Raw genomic sequence first — 21,162 nt, forward strand, 5'->3', positions numbered from 1 at the left:
TGTGTGTGTGTGTGTGTGCAGGTTGTAGTGGGCCGAGATCATGCCACTGCACTCCAGCCTGGGTGACAGAGTGAGACTCTATCTAAAAAAGAAAAAAAAAAGAGAGAGAGAGAGAAAGAGAAGCTGAAGAAGGGGGAGAAATTTTGGTAGTATTTTTTAAATTCAGAAATTGTTTTGTACTTTTGTCTTACTCTTGCAGAGAATTGGCTTTATCACAACCTCTTTTAGAGGCTAAGTACCATTGAAAATAGCTCCCAGTTATTTTCTTTTCTTTTAGAGCCGGCTTTTACTTTACCTCATTTTGGCCATTGTAACTTGGGGTCATCTTGAGTAATATGAGATCAATATTTTTCTAGATATTTGCATGAGGAGGTGCTGTGAATATTAAACAGGAATCCAGCTGGTGTTTCTAGTGGTGGATCTCTACTTAAGGAGGAAGACTCAGTTATAGAAGTAAGATTGCCCATAATTTAGACTTTCCTTTTGAATGGCCAAAAAGACCTAGCAGGAAGAATTTCGATCACTCAAGAAGAAAAGTTTAAATTTGCCAATTGAACTGAGCTTCACAATCTGGCCAGTTTTAAAGACTTTTTTTTTTTTTCAGTGATAAACTGATATCTCCCTGACCAAACTTCTGAATGAGAGAAATGTTTGAAAAGCTCTAAGGCATAATTCAAATAAGACCTTAATATCAGAGAAAAAGTGAAACTTACAAATCTGTGGTCAGCAAAATCACTAAAGAATAACAAATGAAACTCCTACCAAACAGTAGAGTTTCAATTTCAGCCCTTTCAATTTAGGAATGTGTGTAGCTCAAATAATGTCTCAATCCTCAAGAAAGCCAGAAAGATTCAGACTTGAGAGGAGCCTTTCCAGAGATCGTTGTTGACTCCAGCAAGGTTGGATAAACTACTGGCACCAGTTCTCTAGTTGTCAGTGAAGTGACAGTGATCACTGGAGGTCTGCTTTAGGTCCCGTTTGGGTCACCAAAATGTCAACCTTAAGAATGAGATGCAGAAAATATGATTAAGCATAGAGTTTATTTGAGCTCAAAGATTGAAGATGGCCACCCAAAAGCATAGATTCGAGTTTCCCTGAATACACACTTCTGTTTGCTGTAATTACAAGTGGTTTAAACATTTCTAAAAAATAATTAGAGGCTGGGCGCGGTGGTTTACGCCAGTAATCCCAGCACTTTGGGAGGCCGAGGCGGGCGGATCACGAGGACAGGAGATCGAGACCATCCTGGCTAACATGGTGAAACCCCGTCTCTACTAAAAATACAAAAAATTAGCCAGGCATGGTGGTGGGCGCCTGCAGTCCCAGCTACTCGGGAGGCTGAGGCAGGAGAATGGCCTAAACCCAGGAGGCGGAGCTTGCAGTGAGCTGAGATCCGGCCACTGCACTCCAGCCTGGGTGACACAGCAAGACTCCGTCTCAAAAAAAAAAAAAAAATTAGAGGCAGGTTCTTGCTGGGCCTGAACTCCTGGCCTCAAGCAATCCTCCTGCCTCAGCTTCCCCGGGTGTTGGGATTGTAGGCATGAGCCACTGCACCCGGCCTTACCAGTGGTTTTTAAAGCAAAAAAATAAAAAAGAGGCAATTCCTAAATTGTTTACCAAGATTTTACATTAAAATGACATAAGTTATTGATTGGCTACACATTGTTCTTTGTATCACAAATTTCAGGAACATGAAGATAATGGGTGAGGCAGCTAGTCAAGAACAAAATGCCTTTAAACAATTGCCTGGGTGCAGAGGGCATGACTGAAGCTCCATACTCATGTCTCTCTGGGCCTGATATATTTTGCATACCTCACGTAGATCAGATTGCTCTGAGCTATTTCTCTTTTTCTCATGGATAATAGTATTTTTCTCATAGGGTTTTCATAAAGATTAAATAAGAAATAGCAAATTGCATATAGTGTCTAGTACAGAGTAAGTGTTCAATAACAGTTATGATGAAATGATTACAGTAATTGAGAAGAGAAAGGAGAGATAGGAGAGAGGAGTAAAGTTCCCTAAGAAGGCAAAGGTGTATACCCTCCTAAGCGCAGGTAGTGGAATTAACTCTGCATTCACCAGGGGATAGGAAACTTTTCCCTTCACCCTTTGAAGGTTCACTGAAAACTGACAAAAGGCAGATTAATAGGAGAAAAGGCATACACAATTTTATTTTCACGTGGCTAGCCTGGGGGAATCGCAGAATGGTGACCCAACAACGCACTATTATACAGAAGCTTATGTACCTGTTTTCAGAGGGGAGAGATGTATTGACTTGGGAGGTGGGAGGCAGATGATATGGAAAGGCAAAGGACAGGTTGGGTGCAGTGGCTCATGCCTGTAATCTCAGCACTTTGGGAGGCTGAGGTGGACGGATCACCTGAAGTCAGGAGTTTGAGACCCGCCTGGCCAACAGGGTAAAACCCTGACTCTACTAAAAATGCAAGAATTAGCTGGATGTGGTGGTGGGCATCTATAATCCCAGCTACTTGGGAGGCTGAGGCAAGAGAATCGCTTGAACCCAGGAGGTGGAGGTTGCAGTGAGCCAAGATCTCACCACTGCACTCCAGCCTGGGCAACAGAGTGAGACTCCGTCTCAAAAAAAAAAAAAAAAGAAAGGCAAGGACCAGAGCTGCACAGAAACAAAGTCTGTCTTATTATGTAGATAAAGATTTTATGTAGATAAAATCTCTCGGTGCTGCTCTCAGATGAATAGATGAAAAGTCTGTCTGGGTGTGGGGATGACTCCCAGTCTCTTCTCTTCTCTGGTGGTTGATCTTTCCTGGCTATTTGATGAGATTCCTAGGGAGGGAGTCTTAAGACAATTGTATTTAAACTCTTCTTCAGATAAGAAATTCCAGAAGGAGTCTTTCTTATTTATTTATTTATTTATTTTTATTTTTTTGAGATGGAGTCTCCCTCTGTTGCCTAGGCTAGAGTGCAGTGGCATGATCTTGGCTCATTGCAACCTCCCTCTCCTGGGTTCAAGCGATTCTCCTGCCTCAGACTCCCGAGTAGCTGGGATTACAGGTACCCACCAGCACCATGTCTGGCTAATTTTGGTATTTTTAGTAGAGACAGGGTTTCACCATATTAGCCAGGCTGGTCTCGAACTCCTGATCTCAGGTGAGCCACCCGCCTCGGCCTTCCAAAGTGCCGGGATTACAGGTGCGAGCCACTGTGCCTGGCCAAGAGTCTTTCTTAGGGTGCTTTTGGAAACAGGATCAGAGAGACAGGAAGGTGGGAGAAGGGGCAGAGAGAGAGACCTTTGTTCTCAGGCTTATTTTTGAGGACTTTCAAAAGCACTCAGCGTGGCTATATTTGGGGAATCATTTCTGTGCCCCAATACAGGGAAGAAAAGGGAGAAACACACTAGATCTGGATTTTTTTTTTTAATTTTTTTTTTTTGAGACGGGGTCTTGCTTTGTCACCTAGGCTGGAGTGCAGTGACACAATCGTGGCTCACTGCAGCCTTGACCTCCTGGGCTCAAGTGATCCTCCCACTTCAGCCTCCCAAGTAGCTGAGACCACAGGTGTGCACCACCACGCCTGGCTAAATTACTTTTTGTAGAGATGGGGCCTCCTTATGTTGCCCATGCTGGTCTCAAACTGCTGGGCTCAAGTGTTCCTCCTGCTTTGGCCTCCAAAGTGTTGGGATTACAGGCGTGAGCCACTGCGCCTGGCCTAGATCTAGAATCTAAAGCACTTGGCAACTTGAGAATAAGAAAGAGCAGTCAAAGTTAATTATAAAATTTTGAGGCAAGCTGGGTGTGGTGGCACCTGAGTAGTCGGAAACTGTAATTCCAGCTATTCAAGAGAGCACCTTGAGTAGGTGGAACCTGTAATTCCAGCTACTCAAGAGGCTGGAATACATACATTCTAGCTACTCAAGAGGCTGGAATACATACATTCCAGATAAGAAATTCCGGAAAGAGCCTTTCTTATTTATTTATTTATTTTTGATTTATTTTTATTTTATATGTATATATATTTGACGCTAACTGCAAGAGTGGTGTCAATAACAAAAACAGATAAGTAGTTTTCTCTATTTTTTTGGACTACTTTGATGGGAAGATAATAAATTTTATTTCAACTGTGAAAGTAGGAAATGCTTATACGACATCCAGATGGAGATATTAAACAATGAGAATGAAGGCCAGGAGATCCAAAGGGGACTTGAAACTGGAGACAGATTTGAAATAATCTACTTGGTGTTAATAATGATGCTATGGGAGCAAGAGAATTTATTAATTTTGTATTGCTAGTGTATTCTGTACGTGCTGGTCTTGCACATAGCAGGTGTTCAATGAACATGTTTTATTGTTGTTGTTGAAAAAGAAAACAGAATTATCTAGATAATCTACATTTAGGAGAAGAATGAAGACTTGATTGAGGACCCAAAGGATGACCAAGAAGAGGTACAGGAGAAAACCCAGAATTCTACAGGGTCTTGGCGATGCAAGTGTCAGAGCCATTTGAACCAGAGCTACTCCATCTTGAGTGAGGGCTAAGAAAACTGAGGCTGGGACTTGCTGGGCTGCATTCCCAGGAGGGTAAGTATTCCTAGCCTCTAGGTTAACGGAACAGATTAATAACGTTTACTAACAGACCCAGACTCAGGAATGTCCTGATATCCTGATGTCTTGAAAACAAAAGCACTCCTAATTTTGCTTTAAAGATAAATATCGATTCTTGCAAAATATAGTAATTAAGAAAACTAATTGTTTAAATCACAAACCTTTGTAGTAGAGCAAATCTCCCCATTTTTTTTGTTATCCTATATATAAATAAGCATTGTACCTAGGGGTAGGCGCGTTCCTCCTCTTACTTTCAGGAATGCCCTACTCTGTCTATAGAGTAGCTATTCCTTCACCACTTTACTTCCTTAATAAACTTGCTTTTGCTTTGCACTGTGGACTTGCCCCAAATTCTTTCTTCGGTGAGATCCAAGAACCCTCTCTTGGGGTCTGGATCAGGAGCCCTTTCTGGTAACATAAGAAAAGAAAGAGAAATTCATGAAGGAGAGGGTGGTCTACTGTGTGAAATGCCAATGAGAGATTAAGGACCTTGTGGACTGAGAAACTTTTTGGAATTGGCCAATTCTTCAAAATACAAGCTCCATGAGGGCAGATGTTTTTTTAGAGGCAGGATCTTACTTATTGCCCAGATTGGAGGGCAGTGGCTATTCACAGGCACAATCACAGTGCACTGCAGCCTCAAATCCCTAGGCTCAAGTGATGCTCTTGTCTCAGCCTCACAAGTAGCTGGAACTACAGACGTGTGCCTGGGCTTCCGCTGAGAGCAGATATTTTTGACTGTTAGAAGACTGCCTGTAACATCGTAGGTACTCAACAATAAATACTGTGAACAAAAATTCTCTGAAAAGGAATTTAGAAGAAAGAGCCTATTCCAATGAACAGTTTGCAAATAGGGGAGACACAGCCTTTGGTACAAAAGGAAGGTACATGCCAGAGAACAAAGGGAGGGATTGTTTTTATATAGAAAGTACCTACCCAGGTTCCCATGCTCCTCCATTTATGTAGATGAAGGATGCAAACTTGCTTAGATCTGATTGGTTGATGTTTGCTGAGTTTTGATTGGTTGACATAGGTTACAGCTTATTGGTTGGTTCAGGTGCCTAAACAGGAACAGGCAGCTATGAAAGTTGCAAAGTTAAGGAAAAGCCTGTAAGGAACTCAGAGTACATGTGTGATCTCTAATCAGCAAATGGCCTATTGGCTCTATTTTCAATTCAGGCCCAGTTAGACACTAAGGATTTATCTTGAAGGACTGGCTTTTTCAGGTTTCACAACGTAGAACAAATGAACTGGTGATATTTCAGAAAACACTTTCAGAAAACTGTTGGGCACAGAAGCCAAATCTTAAGTATTCAATAGAGTTGCCACTTTCCTAAAAAATATCCAACTATTTCTCATCTGTTTTCCCCATGTAGTCAGAATGATTTAATGCAGTTGTGTGATAATGGCTCACTGCAGCGTCGACCTCCCAGGCTCAAGCTATTATCCCACCTCAGCCTCTTAGGTAGCTGGGACTACAGGCATATGCCACTATGTCTGGCTAATTTTTAATTTTTTTTGTAGAGACGGGGTCTCACTATGTTGTCCAGGTTGGTTTTGAACTCCTGAGCTCAAGTGATCCTCCTGCCTTGGCCTCCCAAAGAGTTGGGATTATGGGTGTTAGCCATTGTGCCTGGCCAGAATGACTTTTAAAAAATTAAATCATCAGATCATGTAACTTGCCTTCTGAAAATGTTTCAGTGGATTCCCATTGAATTTAAGATTAAACAAACAAACAAACAAACAAAAAAACCCACACTGCCTGAGACCGTGAACTCTGCACAGCCTGGTCTATATTTTCAACTGTACTGCATACCACTTTACTTCTCCTGCGCTACACTCCAGCCACGTCCTTTAACCAGAGAGGAGAGACAAGTTCTCACCTTTCCCTTCTATTCCTTCGTCATACCAATCTTCTTCCTGCATTAGGGCATTTGCCTGTGGTTCCCTTTGTTTAGAATATGCCATCCCATGACATGTGGTCCCCCACCAGGATCTCCCAGCCAAACTTCCTTCTCATCCTCAGGTTTCTGTTCAATTGTCATTATCACCTCCCCAAAGGGTTCTCATTCCTGTGTACTTGGTTTAAAGTAGTCCTTCCCTCAGCCCCCATTGCTCTCAAATGACCTTGCTTTGTGTCCCTCATAGGACTTGCTTTAAGTCCCTCATAGGACTTCATACAGTTTGGAATTACCTTATCTATTTATTTATGTGTTTATAATCTGTCTCCTCCCACTAGGATATAAACTATGTAAAGAGAGAGAACATGCAAACTGGGAGGAGAGTAACTGATGAATAAAATTTGAGGAAAAGCAAAAAGGGATGAGATGAAGAACTCAAAGGGAGGAATAAAAGTACCTTTCTTTCTCAGATAAAAGAGCCGGCTGGGCGCGGTGGCTCACGCCTGTAATCCCAGCACTTTGGGAGGCCGAGGTGGGCAGATTACGAGGTCAGGAGATCGAGACCATCCTGGCTAACACGGTGAAACCCCGTCTCTACTAAAAATACAACAAAAATTAGCCGGGCGTGGTGGCGGGCGCCTGTAGTCCCAGCTACTCCGGAGGCTGAGACAGGAGAACGGCGTGAACCCGGGAGGCGGAGCTTGCAGTGAGCCGAGATCGCGCCACTGCACTCCATCCAGCCTGGGACACAGAGTGAGACTCCGTCTCAAAAAAAAAAAAAAAAACAAAAACAAAAAAGAAAGAAGAGCCAAGAACATGGAAGAGAGCAGAAACATCGGGGAGTCTGGGGTGGAACACGTTGTGTAACCTGATAAGTTATTTTCCCATCAGCTTTTAATTACATAGTTAAATTGGCTGTGGGAATAGCAGCAAACTATTTGATTTTAGGTTGCCAGCTGGCTCTGGAAGACATGCACGTATATGGGGTGGAGAAAATCCTTTTCCAGATTCTTCTCTCCTTGTCTTTACTAGGCTGAACGAGAAGAATCAGTGGCCCATATTACATATGTAAAAAGGGCTTTGGGAATTGCAAAGGTCTTTACAGATGTGGTTACTGTTATTTTACTTTATGCATGATTCTAAAGGAGGTATGCACCGTCTGAAGTGCCAGGAAGGAGCATCTGGGTGGATGTCCATGATGGCCCCAAAAGGACTTCAGCATTTTTCCTGAGAAACAGTGAGTTCAGATTTACATAGTATTTGTTTTTTATCACAGGCTTTGAAATGACTAAGCATTAAATTCACATAACCCTGCTGTGAAACACATTATAATGTTATTATAACCCCATTTTCTGTTGAAAAGTAGAAATAAGATCTGTTCCAGACTAAACAGGAAGTCAGTAATAAGATTATAGTTACTGGTTAATCTAGGCTTTCTGATTGTGCATACATTACATCTTTTATACACATAAGGTTCAGGATGACAACTACCAGCACCGTGATTGGTGTTCTTTTCTATTCCCTCCCTCTCCCCTCACCCCCACACTAGTGTAGACAACCAAGGTGATATGGTTTGGATTCGTGCCCCCCCACCCCAATCTCATCTTGAATTGTAACCCCCAGTGTTGGAGGAGGGGCCTGGTAGGAGGTGACTGGATCATGGGGACAGATTTTCCCCTCGCTGTTCTCATGATAGTGAGTGAGTTCTCACGATCTAGTTGTTTGAAAGTGTGTAGCACCACTGGGCATTGTGGCTCATGCCTGTAATCCCAGCACTTTGGGAGGCTGAGGCAGGTGGATCACAAGGTCAAGAGTTCGAAACCAGCCTGGCCAACATGGTGAAACCCCGTCTCTACTAAAAATACAAAAATTAGCTGCGCATGGCGGTGCATGCCTGTGGTCCCAGCTACTCAGGAGGCTGAGGCAGGAGGATTGCTTGAACCCAGGAGGTTGCAGTGACTGAGATCATGCCAGTGCACTCCAGCCTGGGCGGCAGATGAGGCTCCATCTCAAAAAAAAAAAAAAGTGTGTAGCACCTCCTCTTTCACTCTATTCCTCCTGCTCCAGCCATGTAGGATGTGCCTGCTTCCCGTTTGCCTTCCACCATGATTGTAAGTTTCCTGAGGCCTCCCCAGCCGTGCTTCCTGTATAGCCTGTGGAACTGTGAGCCAATTAAACTTCTTTTCTTTATAAATTACCCAGTCTCAGGTAATTTTTTATAGCAATGTGAGAACAGACTAATACAAAAGGTATGTGTGTATGGTGTGTGAAAGACAGATGAAGAAGATATTAAATATGAGTATTTATAACTATATATAACTATAGTTTATAACTAGTAGCAAACTAGTGCTGCTTTCTAGTATTTGGGATTGCAGATTTTCTTTGCGTGACTGCGCTTCCCTGGGAGATGCTGGCACGGAACTGTGTGTCCTGGGAAGTGGAAGTTGGCAGTGGGTAGGAGGCTGCAGAGTGCACGTGAAGAACCTTCCTGGGCTGCTGATTTAGGGGTTGGGGAGAGCAATGGTGAATGAGGGTGATGATTTAGCTGCTACCACAGAGAGTGAAGATAGTTAATGATTTGTAGTAAATAAGGCTGGAAGAGGCCCACAGGAAACTTTCATAAAAGATAATCGTTCCTTGTCTTCAAAATATTTACAGTTGGTATTATGCTTTTCTTCCCTTCTCTTGTATATTTCTTTTAAAAATCTAATTTGTCATTTCGAAATAGGTCTAGAAAAGTCCATGTCCTATGAGGGTCAAGTGAGGGCTTGACTGAAGCACTGAAGGTTTGGCTCTTTTCGTGAGTAACCCTTCACTTCTGATGATGTAGATAAATGACAATGTAGATAAATTGGGAGCCAAAGGTTTTCAGGAATTAGTAATGCCGTGGTAAGCAAACTGTGGCTAGCAATTATGGCAGTGGTTGAGTATGAGGGTGCTGAGAGGAGGCACTTCTGTGTGCCTGCTCAGTTCTCTGGGTGGGGGACTGCCACTAGTACAGGTGCAACTCAGGCAAGCTCCCAAAGCAGCTATACTTGCCTACTTCCTAACAGCTTGGGCAGCTTGGGAGCTCTGCAGAGTACACATAGGCCCTTGAACCCCCACTTTTATTTTTTTCTTTCCATTTTTTATTTTAGACTCAAGGGGTAAATGTGCAGGTTTATTACACAGGTAAATTGCATGTTGTGGGGGTTTGGTGTACAGATAGTCTTGTCACCCAGGTAATCAGCATAATACCCTATAGATAGTTTTTTAATCTTCACCCTCCTCCTACTCTCCACCCTCAAGTAGGCCTCAGTGTCTGCTGTTCCCTTATTTGTGTCCATGGGTACTCAGTGTTTATAATTCCACCTGTAAGTGAAAACATGTGGTATTTGATTTTCTGTTCCTGCATTAATTCATTTTGGATAATGGCCTCCAGCTCTATCTGTGTTGCTGCAAAGGACATGGTCTCATTCTTTTTTGTGGCTGTGTAGTATTCCATGGTGTACCACATTTTCTTTATCCAGTCCACCGATGGGCATCTAGGTTACTTCCATGTCTTTTTATTGTGAATAGTGCTGCGATGAACATACACGTGCATGTGTCCTTTTTTTTTTTTGAGGCAGGGGTCTCACTTTGTTGCCCAGGCTGGAGTGCAGTGGCATGATCTTGGCTCACTGCAACCTGTCTCCCAGGCTCAATTGATCCTCCCACCTCAGCATCCCAAGTAGCTGGGACTACAGGCACTCGCCACTATGCCCAGCTAGTGTGTGTGTGTGTGTGTGTGTGTGTGTGCGCCATGTTGCCACTATGCCCAGCTAGTGTGTGTGTGTGTGTGTGTGTGTGTGTGTGTGTGTGTGTGTGTTTGCCATGTTGCCCCGGCTGGTCTCCAACTCCTGAGCTCAGGGTGATCCGCCTGCCTCAGCCTCCCAAAGTGCTGGGATTACAGGCGTGAGTCACTGCACCTGGCCGTGCATGTGTCTTTATGGTAGAACAATTTATATTCTTTTGGGTATATACCCAGCAAGGGGATTGCTGTGGACCCCCAATTTTAATGACAGTACTTTCCCTATTTTAAAGGACTCCTATGATCCTTTAAAATCATGTGTGAAATGTAGGAGATTGAAAGAAAAAAAAAAGACTCCTATGATTCTTTCATGTCCAACCAACTTAGGCTAGAAAGAAGGAAAATCAAATAGGCAGGCACTGTGGCTCACACCTGTAATCCCAGCACTTTGGAAGGCCGAGGTGGGCAGATCACCTGAGGTCGGGAGTTTGAGACCAGCCTGACCAACATGGAGAAACCCCATCTCTACTAAAAATACTAAATTAGCCAGGTGTGGTGGTGCATGCCTGTCATCCCTGCTACTTGGGAGGCTGAGGCAGGAGAATCGCTTGAACCTGGGAGGCGGAGGTTACAGGGAGCTGAGATAGCGCCATTGCATTCCAGCCTTGGCAACAAGAACAAAACATCGTCTCAAAAAAAGGAAAATAAAAAAGGGCAGCCCAGTTCTGATTACAGCCGACTAAATGCAGTTACTCATCAATTACTTTATAGTCTCAGAAATATGCACCCATTAAGATTCAGCACACGTATAAATAAACTTATGTACCTAATGTTTACACACACCTTACTACTAACCCTACACTGAATGTATGGTTTATTCTTGCCACTGTTGTATCTTTCTAGACTCACACATTACCATCAATATGCTGCCTTTTATTTGTTGTAGAGAGTATCCCAGAGTTGGAAGATCCTGAATTTGAAGCCTGTTTCTCCCATTATTATATGGCTTTTAGGAAGGGGAACCATCTGAAGAGAAAGGGTAGGTAGACTCAGAAGACCAGTGGCCTTATAAAACCGTAATTCCGGCCAGGTGTGGTGGCTCACGCCTATAATCCCAGCACTTTCGGAGGTTGACGCGGGGGCGGATCACGAGGTCAAGAGATCAAGACCATCCTGGCCAACATGGTGAAAGCCTGTCTCTACTAAAAATACAAAATTAGCCGGGCGTGGTGGCGCATGCCTGTAATCCCAGCCACTCGGGAGGCTGAGGCAGGAGAATCCTTTGAACTCAGGAGGCGGAGGTTGCAGTGAGCCCAGATAGCGCCACTGCACTGCAGCCTGGGCGACAAGAGCGATACTCCATCTCAAAACCAACCAACCAACCAAACAAAAACAAAGATTGTAAATATTTGTTTGGTTTGCACTGGAAAGAGAAGGCTTCTCCTTAGAGTCTGAATCAAGGAGGAAAAGGAAAGAAAAGTTCATCTTTCATCAAAGTCTACTTTGCGTCGGACACTTAAATTCCTAAATGGGGAGAAATGCAAAAAACTCTGACTCTTCAGAGTCATAACTAACATTATCTTGGGCCACAAGCTTATCAAGAGTGCAATACAAGTCAGTGTCTTCTCTTTTCTACTTAAAAGAAAATTCTCGTTTTTATTTATTACTTTATTGCAAGGAGAAGCAGACAATAAGTAGGAGTCTTATGAGGCGTTCTGATGCATAGGAGCAATGGTGAATGAGGGTGGTGACTCACCACCCCATGGGACTCCAAGGTTTTGGTGACAGCTCGCCTGAGCCCCACGGGGTGCCGAGATTGCGGCGAGGAGAGCCGCAGCCCAAGGCAAATCCACGCAGTTGGTCCCCGCCACGCCCCCGTAGTCACCCGCAGCCCCTCGCCAAAGAGCGCTCCGCGCATGCGCACAGGATCCGGCTCCGGAGGCGGACCCTGGCTGCCATCTTGCAGTGCGCGGGAACCGCCGCCGCCGCTGGCCAAAAAGCGGAGGCCAGGGGAAGCGTGTCCTGCTCAGACCGCCTTCCTCCTCCATTGCCACCCGTGCCGAACAGCCAGGCTGCCCAACTGCAACTGTAGACCAATGAACTAATCCATCGCCCGCAGCCCGACTCTCAGCAGCGGTTCGTCCCGGTGCCCACCCCCGCGAAGCGGAGCGCCCGGGCACCTAGCCTCCCTGCCGGCCACGATGCCGAACGTGCTGCTGCCGCCCAAGGAGAGCAACCTCTTCAAACGCATCTTGGTGAGTGGCCGTAGGCCGCGCTGCCGCCCCCCACTCCCCGGGTCCTCGGGCCTTAAGGGCAAGCGGTCTGGCGGCGGCCGGCGCGGGCCAGGGTTGGCCTCCGCTGCCCACCGCTCTTTGTTTACCTCGGAGCTCGCGGGACCCCACTTTCCCGCTCCGGCCGGCCCACGGGGGCTGCCGAGCCGCTCCTCCGTGCGCTTCCTTTCCGCGGGCTGCTGCGGCTCGCCTCACTCCCGCCGCGCTCTTTCCAGAAACTTCACGCCGCCCTCCGCAGTGCCCGGGCACAGCCGCCTCGGCCGGTAGTGGCTGCCGTGCTCTCTGCCGCGCCGGGCTCGCAGCAGCCCCTCAGGGATCCTCCCCGGGTGGTTTATTTTGCCAGTCTCCCCTCGGCGAGGTGTTTTGCGTTCTGCATTCTCTGCTTTGCGTTTAATTAGATTGCACAGCACACCCGCATACCTATTAAAGCGGGATCGATGCGATGGTGGAATTTTTCCTGGTTACGGGGAAATAAAACCGGCAACTCTAGGAAGCCAAGCCTGGCACCACCTCCCTTTGGGAAAAAGTTTGCCTGTTTGTAATGTACCTTATTTATCCTCTTTGGAAGTGAATATTTGACTTGAAGTGCGTTTCTGAGTTGTCACCAACTTCAAAACAGCTCTTTGCTTTCTAGTCGCACAGGCCTTGCTTGAGTAATTAAAGCCGCGTGGACTGGCTGGTTTTGCATTTGAGGGGAGCATTTTTACTTTATTGCGAAGCAGAAGCCTGAATAATGGCCCCGTAGTGATGACCGCTGCGGAGCCGGGTGGGCAGTTTTCTGTGGGCTGTGTGCCAGCGTCCCTGGTGGCTTTCCAGGTTCTGTTCTTCCAAGGAGAAGAGGCAGCATTCCTTTGCTTTCCTCAGTATCCTCTGGCTACCCTAGGTTTTAAACTAATATTGTTAGTAGGTAACTGTCTTTTCTAGTTTATCTTTTCACCTGAAAAAAAGCTTTTATTTGCTAAACATACATTTAGGTTTAAAGGTGAATTTATTGAAAGCTGGGTTGGCTATATGGCTGTTAGTTGGTGCTTAACTTTACTATAAATAAAATACTAATTTTAGAGTAATTTTAAGTATGAACAGCGGCAGATAATTTATAGTAGCTGTTCTGTTCCAAGCCGATAGAAACTTCACACTTAAGTCTTCAGATTAGGATACATAGTAGATGGGATAAAAATTTTAAATATTATGTGGTGCTTAGTTTTGAACCAATAATAAGATACAAATGTGAGAACATTAAAAATACGAATAATTAAAGCACGTGGCAGGTTGCTTCATTGGGCTTTGTATTTTTTTATTTTACTTCTCATGCCCTTTTATTTTACACAGCATGGAATTGGAGAAGTAATTTATTTTTATTTTTAATTTTTTTTGCGCTGGGAATTTGAAACATTAATGATAATATCATTTATAAATCGCTAGTTGGATTTCAGGACATTTGGCATCATACTTTAAAGATGACAGCACTTCTTTTCTCTCTATACGAGTTTTTTGTAGTTCAAATCATGGATCAGTGTCATAAGGAAAAAGTTACATTATTATTCTCAAATTACAAAAAAGGTAGGGTTTATCCCCAAATAAATTGGGAAATGGTAACCACTAAAAAAAAAATCAATTATTTTGAGATGGAAGTCTCGGTTTGTTGGCCAGGCTACTGTCGAATTCCTGGCTTGAAGCGATCTTCCCACCTCAGCCTCCCAAATTGCTGGGATTACAGATGTGAGCTACTGTGCTCAGCCAAGCTAAACATTTTTAAATCTAGGTATGTAATGTTTCTGACAAGGTTGCGTGAATTTAGGAGGATTCTGCATGAACGAATGATTTTATCATTTCACAATTGCAATAAATGTGGGTAAAATTTGGCTACAACAAATTCCATAGCAAACAGAAGTCTCTGTAATAAAATTATCTTCAAAGTTCAGTGGATTAAAGTGCTTTGCCACCAACAGTAAAATTTTTTCTATTGAAAAAACTCAAACACATCCACACAAACTGACCAGCTGGTTTTTTACATGTTCCACGTGGCTTGTATCTGCATGTCTTATTCCCCAGACTGGATATTAATTAGCATTACAGTTTGTTGAATTTTGGAGGTATTCCATGCCCTCTTTTAGAAAGAGACAAACCTAAGGATGGTAAATGACCAAGTGGCTAAGGTTCTCTGTCTGGTTAGTAGCAAAGTTGAGACTAGAATCTATCGTTTCTGCTTAGTATATAATGGTTCCTGAGTCAATGTGGATTTGTCTTTTTTTTTTTTTTTTTTTTTTTTTTGCGAGAGTGTATCGCTTTGTCGCCCAGGCTGGAGTGCAGTGGCAAGATCTCACTGCAACCTCTGCCTCCCAGATTCAAGCGATTCTCGTGCCTCAGCCTCCTCAGTAGCTGAGATTACAGGTTGACTTGTCTTTACCCGAGTACTTGGACTCTGGGGACAGACTACCTGGTTAAGAGTTGTGGCTCTGGCACTTAATAGTTATATAAACTCTATAACTATGCCTCAGTTTCTCTGTCTAAATGGGGATATCATGCATCTCATAGGCTTTCCTGGGATTTAAATAAAGAGTAAATAAGCTGTCATGGGATGAAGGAAAAAAATAACAGTGTCTGGACGTATAGTAAATGCTTCCAATAGGTGTTAACTATTATTACTGTTATTGGCAGTATGGTTATTATTATTTTCAGATAACTTGGTAAAGTCAGAAAAACTAGTATTTCTCTTTGTCTTTCTCAGTAGTTCCTTTCACTTGTTTTTTTCTTGTCATTTGTGAGACAGACTCTTGTAGTCAAACTCAGATTGTCATTTTTTATTTTAAAATATTTTTGGAATAGGCAGTATATTCACATGGTTCAAAATTTAGGTTTCTCTCCTATCCTTATTGCAGAACCACCTAGTTCCCTTCCCCAGAGGCTGTCAAGAGGCCTCAATATAAACTTTTTTTCCATGAAGACTTTTCTGATTCCTTCCACATCCAGCCCCTGCTGCAAGGCTTAAAGATCGTCTCATCCATTGCTAGTGGCATTTTGCTTTGAACTTAGTAGGCTGTATTTATGGAGCAGTTTCTTATTTGTTTAGCCATGGCAATGCAGCAGTATTTAAAATAGGCTAAGGCCGGCGCAGTGGCTCATGCCTGTAATCCCAGCACTTTTGGGAGGCTGAGGTGGGAGCTAGGATCACTTGAGCCCAAGAGCAAAAGACCAACATAGCAACATAGTGAGACTTCATCTCTACCAAAAAAAAAAAAAAAAAAATTTAGCCAGGCATGATGGCACACACCTGTAGTCCTTCCTGTCCACTCAGGAGGCTAAGGTGGGAAGATCACTTGAGCTCAGCAGTTTGAGGTTATGGTGATTGTGTCACTGCACACCAGCCTGGGCAACAGAGTGAGACTGTCTCTAAAAAATAAATAAGAAAGATAGGTGAGATCATTGTTCTAAGGATCCATTATATGATGGTGGGGAAGACAGACACTAAATAATAGCATAAATAAGATTTCAGGAAATGATAGCACTGTGTGGAAAATAGAGTAACATGGTAGAGAATATGTTGGGGAAGGAAGGAGGATGGGAGTATTTGATAAAGTGGGCAAGTAGGGGACATGTGAGACTTGGATAATGAGGAACCATCCATGGGAAGATCTAGGAAAGCAATTCAGGCAGAAGGAACACAAGTGTAGGAGGCCTGAGGTGGAGATAAGCTTGGCATGTTGAGTAATTTAACACCCAGTGTGACTGAACAATGTAAGCCAGGGAAGAGTGGAAAGCAATGGGGTGTTCTCCGCATCAGTGGCTGCCAGGGAGAGATGTTAATTGCGTACCCTGGCTGGTGGCATTCGGAAATAAAGATGTTGCTTATCCTTGCATTGGACTAATGATGGTCTTTGGAGTAAGACCAGAGTTTGCAGCTAAGCTGAGCAGCTTATAAACAAGTTTTTGAACCTCTGGAGTTTCAGTTTCCACATCTGTGAAGTGGAAGTAATGACACCTACATTAAAGAATTGGTATTAAGAGATTACAAATTTTATACAGACATATAGCTGCTCAATAAGTGGTAGTATTTGTGTGTGTGTGTGTGTGTGCGTGCACACACCCATGCACTTTGGTTTCATTCTTGCGGTAGCAAAGGCTTTTAGTGCAGTTTCTGGTATTTTTCTGTTGCCATATATGTTTTTGCTTAAATATTTTTTTTCGAGATGGTGTCTTGCTCTACTGCCCAGGCTGAGTGCAGTGGCACAGTCATGCCTTACTGCAGCCTCAGCCTCATGGGCTCAAGTGATCCTCCCACCTCAGCCTCCCAAGTAGTTAGGACCACAGATGTGCACCACCATGCCTGAGGAATTTTTAATTTTTTCGTAGAGATGAGATCTTGCTTTATTCCCCAGGCTGGTCTTGAACTTCTGGGCTCAAGCAGTCCTCTCGCCTTGGCCTCCCAAAGCATTGGAATTATTTTGAATTAAAAAATTCTGTGTACTAGGAAAGGGAAACAAAATAAAAAATTCTGTGGCAGTATTGATTGGTGAATTGTCATTTTTTTCTGTTTGTTTGTTTTGAGACAGGGTCTCATTCAGTCGCCCAGGCTGGAGTGCAGTGGCATGATCTCGGCTCACTGCAGCTTCCAGCTCCTGGGTTCAGGTGATTCTCCTGCCTCAGCCACCCAAGTAGCTGGAATTACAGGCATGCGCCACCACATCTGGCTAATTTTTGTAATTTTTTTTTTTTTTTTTTTTTGAGACAGAGTCTCGCTCTGTTGCCCAGGCTGGAGTGCAGTGGTGTGATCTCTGCTCACTGCAACCTCCGCCTCCTGCATTCAAGCGATTCTCCTGCCTAAGCCTCCTGAGTAGCTGGGATTACAGGCACGCACCACCACACCCAGCTAATTTTTGTATTTTTAGTAGAGACAGTTTCACCATGTAGGCCAGGTTGGTCTCGAACTCCTGAGCTCAAGCGATCCGCCCACCTTGGCCTCCCAAAGTGCTGGAATTACAAGCGTGAGCCACCTTGCTCAGCCACATTTCCTGTTTTTTAAATGTCTTTTTTCATGGTCTTTTATAAAAATGAAAATATGTAGATTTTAGAACAATTTGACAAGAATAGGTAACAAAAGTACACTGCGTGTTTGTAAGTGATATCCTTTCTATCACATTTTAGACCTAATTTTGGATCTTGAGTTTAGAATATATGATGCTGTGAAAAGTTGCTCCATTGTGTATTCATTTGATAAAATAACTTTTGTTCATATTTCTTTACAGAAATGTTATGAACAGAAGCAGTACAAAAATGGCCTCAAGTTTTGCAAGATGATTCTGTCGAACCCAAAATTTGCTGAACATGGAGGTATTGTCTCATGTGAGAGATTGCTTTAGGGAAATCAAATTCTAAAACCAGGCATTAACAGTGAAAGAAGAGTATTTCCCCGATTCCAAGGCCTTGCAGTTCTCTATTAGAGTGCATAAATGTTCAGCATTTTTTTAATGCTTTATATGAGTCTTCTAGATTACCTGTATTATCCTTAAGTATGTATACTTAAGGATAAGATTAGGATGGTTTGTTTATTGGGGAAAAAATTGGAGAAAGTATGTATCAGTATTTTTATGGACCTGATTTCCTTTATTACTTTGAATAGAATTTAAAGTTTATACCTTGGTTTCCTGTGTGGAAAATTAGGACAAAATTTGCAATATAAAAGTATGAAGATATGGTCACCTGCACTTTATTCTTTGGTAGATGTGTGTTTTTTGTTTTTTTTTTAGTATGTGCTGACGTTTACATATGATATTACTAATTTACCATTAGATTGTATATTTTGAGTTCTTTTCTAACACTGGCGTTAATAAAGTTTGTATTTTCTCGTTGTGTCCTTTTTCAGTAACAGCCAGTGTTAGAAGGGTGGATCAGGATAGACATGAAAATTATGATCCTGTAGCATAGCAAAGCTGGTTGAGATTACTTAGTATCAGACTTGGATAATGGTTGAGATCATCTTATTGGGAAAATAGGCTGACCTTGCTCACTTTTTCAACAACATTTAAAAGATTCTTTGAAGGAAATGGAAAGAAATCTTCATTTCATAGAATTAATTTTAAAGCTTGTTTTCAAGCTTTTTAGCTGTGGAACCTTTATCCAAATGGTGCCTGTGGGAAAGTTCAATATGTAAAACAGATAAAAGGTGTTGGAGTGGGGTTTGGGCCACAGGATCACCATGTTCTGAATACCATAGAGTTTGAAAATCATTCTTCTTGTGTAATTCCCTTCTTGTGGATAATTCAGAGAATTATTTCATCCTAAACCATCTTTTATTAACTTCCTTACATGTTTTTTGTTGCCACTACCATCATCCAGTGTTGTGCTGTTGAAATGTGAACTGATGTTAATTAGCCTAAGTATAATTTGTTGGAATAAACTTGCTATCAAAAATGAAGTCTGTTCCAATATTGAATAAAGTGATTACAGTGATTTTTAAATTATGTATTTGTCTTTATTAAGGTAGATTGAGTGTTTTTGTGTGGTTGTAAATCAGATTGATGATTGATTAGAATTGACCTTAGGTAAGAGCTGTGGAACTGCTATGGTAGATTTAATTCCATAAGACTCATGTCTGCTTTGTACATTTTTTTTTTTTTTTTTTTTAAGACAGAGTCTCGCTCTTGTTGCCCAGGCTGGAGTGCAGTGGCACAATCTTGGCTCACTGCAACCTCTGCCTCCTGGGTTCAAGCAGTGCTCCTGCCTCAGCCTCCCAAGTAGCTGGGATTACAGGCACATGCCACCATGCCTAGCTAATTTTTGTTTAGTAGAGACGGGGTTTTGCTGTGTTGGCCAGGCTGGTCTCGAACTCTTGACCTCAGGTGATCCACCCACCTCAGCCTCCCTGAGTGCTGGGATTACAGGCGTGAGCCATTGCACCTGGCCTGCTTTGTTAATTTTTTCAGCACAATAATATCAACCACTTTTACAGAGTCTTGTGAAGGGCAGAAACCATTTTAGCAACTCTGAAACTAAGGAATTTCAGAAAAGGACTTGGGCTGCTAAGTTTAAGTAAATATTTAAATGTAGTTTTACTTTTTCTACTTGGAGAGAAGTTCAAACTGTGAGATTAAAAAGATGAATTGGAGCCATAGTAATCCTTCGGATCTCAACTATTAAAGTACTATTAAGAGAATAAGAGAATAATTTTCTGTCATTTGTAAATAGAGTTTAAAATTATTTTTCAGAGACTTTGGCTATGAAAGGATTAACACTGAACTGTTTAGGAAAAAAAGAAGAAGCTTATGAATTTGTTCGTAAAGGACTTCGTAATGATGTCAAGAGTCATGTCTGTATCCTTTTGCAGTAGTTAAATAGTTTATGTTTTAGCTAGTTTTTTCCTAATTCAAATTAAATTTGTACTGTGAAAATTCCAAACCTACGTAGAAGAGAGAATTTAATGAACTCTGTGTATCCATTACTCAACTATAATCATTATCAACATTTTGTAATACTAGTTTCTTTTTTGCTCGTGCCCCTCCTCCTATATTAGTTTCATTTGTTCCCTACCCCGTGTTTATTTATTGGAGTATTTTAAAGGAAATCTCTATAAAATGTGCTTACTTTTGTTGTGCTTAGTGTTGGAGAAAAGTTACTTTGATAATTGTGACTTGAAACCCATTTTTTTCTTAAACATAATTAACTGGGTAATACTTTCCTGTTATTCCAAATACTGACTTTTAGTTAATCATATGTTAAAATTTGTGTGTCTTAAACTTTCTTTTAGACATTTGAGAAGAAAAACTTAAACTTATTTTAAAACAGATTTTACTTAATATATAAATATGATATTGGTTCTTGAGCTTGGTTTCTGTTAACACAGAGACATAGCTGTTACTTAATTTGATCTTTATAATTGTGTTTTTCTTTGGGTAATATCCCAGTGTGTAAAAAAAAATTTTTTTTGTTTTTTGCGGGGAGGGAGTCTCACTCTGTCACCCAGGCTAGAGTGCAGTGGCATGATCTGGGCTCACTGCAACCTCCACCTCTTGGGTTTAAGCGATTCTCCCACCTCAGCCTCCCAGGTAGCTGGGACTACAGGTGTGCGCCACCATGCCCGGCTACTTTTTGTACTTTTAGTAGAGATGGGGTTTCGCCATGTTGGTCAGGTTGATCTCGAACTCCTGACCTCAGGTGATCCACCCTCCTCGGCCTCCCAAAGTGCTGGGATTACAGGTGTGAGCCACCATGCCTGGCCAAAAAAAATTTTTTTTTTAAAGGGTGGAGCATTGAAATTGATTTTCATTTTTTTTTGCTTATCTGTATGTTTATCTGCATTTTTTTCACATATTGCCCTTGCATTTTAATTTGTTAACATTTAATTCACTTAGCCACGTACTGGTATTGAACACGAATAATCTTAGTAGTGTTTTCACATATTTAGCTTAGAGTTTTCTCAAATTACTAAATACTTATTTCTTTATCCCAGTGCTTACCCCAGAGTGAAGAGAAGGGCATGTAAGTATGATAGTTTTGTGGGGTTTTGGCTCCAAGATATGCTAATACTTTAATTTATAAGAAATACAACTTATTTTTTGTGGCCTTTAATATAACTAGGGAAGTAGGTGATAGTTACACATTACTTTAGAATTGGTTGACTAAATTTGTT

At 42.4% G+C, this 21,162-nt stretch overlaps 1 protein-coding gene across 18 annotated transcripts in view; it reads left to right on the forward strand.

Annotated features, from left to right (window-relative positions):
• Positions 1-12,127: 12,127 nt before the first annotated feature.
• The window catches only part of NAA16 (N-alpha-acetyltransferase 16, NatA auxiliary subunit), a 64,267-nt gene continuing 55,232 nt past the window's right edge, over positions 12,128-21,162 (forward strand). For 11 of the 18 annotated variants that reach the window (XR_010150656.1, XR_010150662.1, XR_010150658.1 and 8 more), the window contains exons 1-3: positions 12,165-12,503; positions 17,783-17,867; positions 19,742-19,846. Coding sequence is in view for 8 of the 18 variants with exons in the window: in XM_009440556.4 (XP_009438831.3) it covers positions 12,450-12,503; positions 17,783-17,867; positions 19,742-19,846 (244 nt within the window). In the remaining 10 variants the exon portion in view is untranslated. Of the gene's footprint in view, positions 12,504-17,782; positions 17,868-19,741; positions 19,847-21,162 lie in introns of all 18 variants that reach the window. The other 7 variants (XR_010150659.1, XR_010150660.1, XR_010150661.1 and 4 more) reach the window with 3 other exon arrangements.

Source organism: Pan troglodytes, chromosome 14 (genome assembly GCF_028858775.2).
Source record: "Pan troglodytes isolate AG18354 chromosome 14, NHGRI_mPanTro3-v2.0_pri, whole genome shotgun sequence".
Classification (NCBI taxonomy): domain Eukaryota; kingdom Metazoa; phylum Chordata; class Mammalia; order Primates; family Hominidae; genus Pan; species Pan troglodytes.